Here is a 3,608-nt window from a genome sequence, read left to right as displayed (position 1 = left end):
CGATGGAGAATTTATAGAAAGCAGCAGCTCGAAAAGATTTAGCGATTTAGTGTGTGTTACTTTAAATGAAATACCGAATTTAATCTCGACTATAAAATAGCTTCCGTTTATTTCGCTTCTCTCGTATCTATCTCGTTTTTCCCGATCCTGTCTTTCTTCCCCTCTTTTCTTCTATGCAAGGGATCCGTCACTGCCGTTACACTGTAATTCGATAATAAACATAACACTTTCCCCTTTCTACAAATAGATCCTTCACTCCGTATTATGAATCTCATCCAGCACATAGTCGTCGAACCGAAGTGGCTTTCTGATCTGCCGTTTCATCTTCGTTGAGGACAGATCAGGCTCTGGAACCGATGGTGTACGTTTGCCACTTTCCGATCCAGGCGATTCTCGCTGCTGGTTCAAAGGTGTACTCCACTCTAAAGTTTCTTCAACATCGTCTTCCTCCGCATGATCAGTTTCGGTGCATTCCTGAGTTTGCAGCTTCTTCAGGTGAGACGAATTACGTCGGTATCTCTGCCCTGCAGGTGTCTCGACAACAATGGAATTTCCCTGCTTCTGTACCACACGTGCTGGCTCTGAATGGAAAGTTGGCGTCAACTTATTGGCAGGGTTCAGGTTCTTCATAAGCACACGATCATCAATACGTAAATTTGACTCCTTTGTTCTTTTCACCGCATCATAGTGCACTTTGGACTTGAATTTGTACCTTCTGTCATTATCTCTTACTTCGTCATTTAAGCCTTGACTTGATTGAGAGAGTTGTGGGATCCAGTCGCGGAATTTTCGTCCAAATAGAATCTCGGCTGGAGAATACCCTGTCGCCGGATGAGGTGTCAATGCATACACGTAGTTGTATTCTTCCAAGTCTTTCTTCCAGTCTGATTGGTTGAGTTCCGCTATCCGTAGAATTTTGAGAATGCTTCGATTCTGACGCTCGACCTCACCGTTGGCTTGTGGCCAATATGGCGTGGTGTGACGCAGCGTTAATCCAAACTCCCCACAAAAGTCTTCCATTTCTTTGCTGGTAAAATTCCTTGCATTATCTGCCAACAGTATTTTAGGAACTCCTAGTCTCATAAACAGAGGACGCAATCTGGCAATAATGTCCGATGTTGTGGTTTGTCGCATCACTTCGATAACTTTATAACGGCTGTAAGGGTCGATGATCACCAACAGCGATTCTCCTGAAGGCAGAGGTCCAAGAATATCCAGATGCAAATCTTCCCATGGCTTTTGTGGTAGTTCTCTAATCGCCATTGGTTCCGGGGGTGCCGCTTTCCCAACTACTTGGCAGTCCAAACTGGTACGTACCGCTTTCTCCACGTCTCTATCCATTGTTGGCCACCAAACTTTGGACCGCAAACGTTGCTTTGACCGTTCAATTCCTGGATGGCCGATGTGGGCCAGGCGAAGCACCCGTTTTTGTAAACTATTTGGTACTATCAAACGCTCTCCTCTCAGTAGCAGTTCACGGCAACAGTACAACTCGTCTTTAAAAGGAGTAAACTTTTTAATTGCATCATTCCAACGACCTGTCTGCAGAGTCTCTTTTACTTCCGCGAGGATTGGGTCGCTGACGGTATGCTTCGACATTTCTTCGATGGTCAATGCATTAGGTTTCGCACTCTCTATAATTGCCAAAAGTGATGCTTCTCCAAAGCGACTTTCAGCCTGATTCCGTCCGCCGAAAGAATATGTCCCATAAAAACTACCTCTGATCTTCCTAGCTCGCATTTCTTGTGATTGATAGTAAGTCCAAACTCCTTCAAACGATTCATTACGTCACGCAGAGTGTCGTCATGTTGTTGTTTCGTAGGGCCAAACACGACTATATCGTCGATGAACACTCGAACGCACTTTATTCCTTTCAAAACACGCTCGATAATACTTTGAAATACTTCAGATGCGCAATTCATCCCGAAGGTCAACCTTTTGTAACGATAGTATCCCTGGTGAGTAGCAAACGTAGTGATGAATCTGCATTCCTTCGCCAAAACTACTTGATGGAAGGCCTTGGTTAAATCTATTTTAGAAAACCATTTGCAATTATGCAAATGAGGTACAATGTCATCAAAGGTAGGAAGTGGGTAGTGCTGTGGAACGATAGCTTTATTAGCGGCTCTCATGTCCACGCACAACCGAACACTCACTGGATCACCAGCCTTTGGACTAATAACTAGGCGAGATATCCATGGGGAATCTCTCGGAGCTGTTTCGATTATATCCTGTTCGAGCAGATGATCTATCTCACTTTGTACTTTTTCCTGCAACGGAATTGGAACATGACATTTCGTATGTTGAACTGGCTTCACTTTATCGTCAATTTGAAGCGAAACTTCAAAGCCTGCTACTTTTCCTATTTTGTTATTCTCATTCACAATCCACACGTTTGTATCGATTTTGAGAATCTGCAATTGGGTGGCTGTATCACGACTCAGCAGACTTGCCCCTTTGTTCTTCACAACGAATACTTCAGCAACCACATTGTTATACTTGGTTGCGATGTTAGCCGTAAATTCACCGATGACTTGCAAGTTGTTGTTTCCGTACGCCTTCAGGGTTCGCGTGGAGTCTTTGGATTGAGAAAGAACGTTTATTTTGAGTTTCTTCAAATAAGACCAAGTGTTGCTATCAATCACATTCACTCCGGCTCCAGAATCAACGATCCAATTGATTTTTACACCCCCCACACTGCAAACTACTTTATCACCTTGCGTGTCATCCGTACTAGCAGCAAAAACATATTTAACATCATCTTGCGGATCTACAATTCCACTGCCACTATCATCCGAATCACAAATGCTCTCACTTCCACCTGAAGCTTCTTCTCCAACTTGACGAACACGCCGATGTTTTCTCTTGTTACGATCATTCACTGCCTCACGTTCCTTCGTCTTACAGCATCGCCGGAAATGCCCAATCAGACCACACTTTTCACACTTTTTATCTTTTGCAGGACAACAATCATCGTTGGCAAAATGTCCTATTCGTCCACAACGGAAACACTCGTTTTTGTAAGTTGTAAGTTTGTTAATATCTACTGATTGCTGCAACTGCAACTGGCAACTGACTTTCTCAATCGTCTCTAGAGAACGCCCTTCTTTGATGATCTCCTCCAACGTCATTCCTGGTTTCGTTAATATTTTTGCACGAAGTTCATTCGATGATCCTTTTTCGAAAATTTGTTCTTTTATATTCTCATCGAGCCAATCTCCATATTCGCATAGGTTACCTTGCTCCCTTAAACGCAGTACGAATTTCGAAATCTTTTCATCAGATTCTTGCTGCAAATTCCGGAATATGTGACGTTCCTGAGGCAAGCACTTCATGGGCAAAAAGTGCTTATCCAACACATTAACAGCCTCCTTGTACGCGTCTGATCCAACCGGTACTTCCTGCTCTTCGTTTCCCACCAAACTGTCGTAAATGTCCTGCACACCTTTACCAGCATAATGCAGGAGATATGCCTTTTTTCTTGAGGTAAGCGCCACATTATTCACGTCTAAAATTATTTCAAATGCTCGCTTCCACTTTTTCCACCTCGAACTAACGTTGGTCGTGTCGTCCGGATCAAACGGTGGTACTCCTGCTCCAGGATTCAT

General features: G+C 43.6%; 2 protein-coding genes across 2 annotated transcripts; both read right to left on the bottom strand.

The window, feature by feature from the left end:
• Positions 1-252: 252 nt before the first annotated feature.
• On the bottom strand, positions 253-1,599 carry LOC129773572 (uncharacterized protein K02A2.6-like). Its single transcript, XM_055777185.1, has one exon. The coding sequence runs from the start codon at positions 1,597-1,599 to the stop codon at positions 253-255; it is 1,347 nt and encodes a 448-aa protein (XP_055633160.1).
• A 35-nt stretch (positions 1,600-1,634) lies between these two features.
• Positions 1,635-3,608, bottom strand: LOC129773571 (uncharacterized). The gene has a single exon (XM_055777184.1). It carries the CDS (start codon positions 3,606-3,608, stop codon positions 1,635-1,637), a length of 1,974 nt encoding a protein of 657 aa, XP_055633159.1.

Source organism: Toxorhynchites rutilus, chromosome 3, assembly GCF_029784135.1.
Source record: "Toxorhynchites rutilus septentrionalis strain SRP chromosome 3, ASM2978413v1, whole genome shotgun sequence".
NCBI lineage: Eukaryota > Metazoa > Arthropoda > Insecta > Diptera > Culicidae > Toxorhynchites > Toxorhynchites rutilus.
This window is presented reverse-complemented; position numbering and strand designations above follow the sequence as displayed.

Excerpts from the sequence above, each read along its gene's own strand:
- LOC129773572 (XM_055777185.1), bottom strand. The coding sequence starts at position 1,599 with ATGTCGAAGCATACCGTCAGCGACCCAATCCTCGCGGAAGTAAAAGAG.
- LOC129773571 (XM_055777184.1), bottom strand. The coding sequence starts at position 3,608 with ATGAATCCTGGAGCAGGAGTACCACCGTTTGATCCGGACGACACGACC.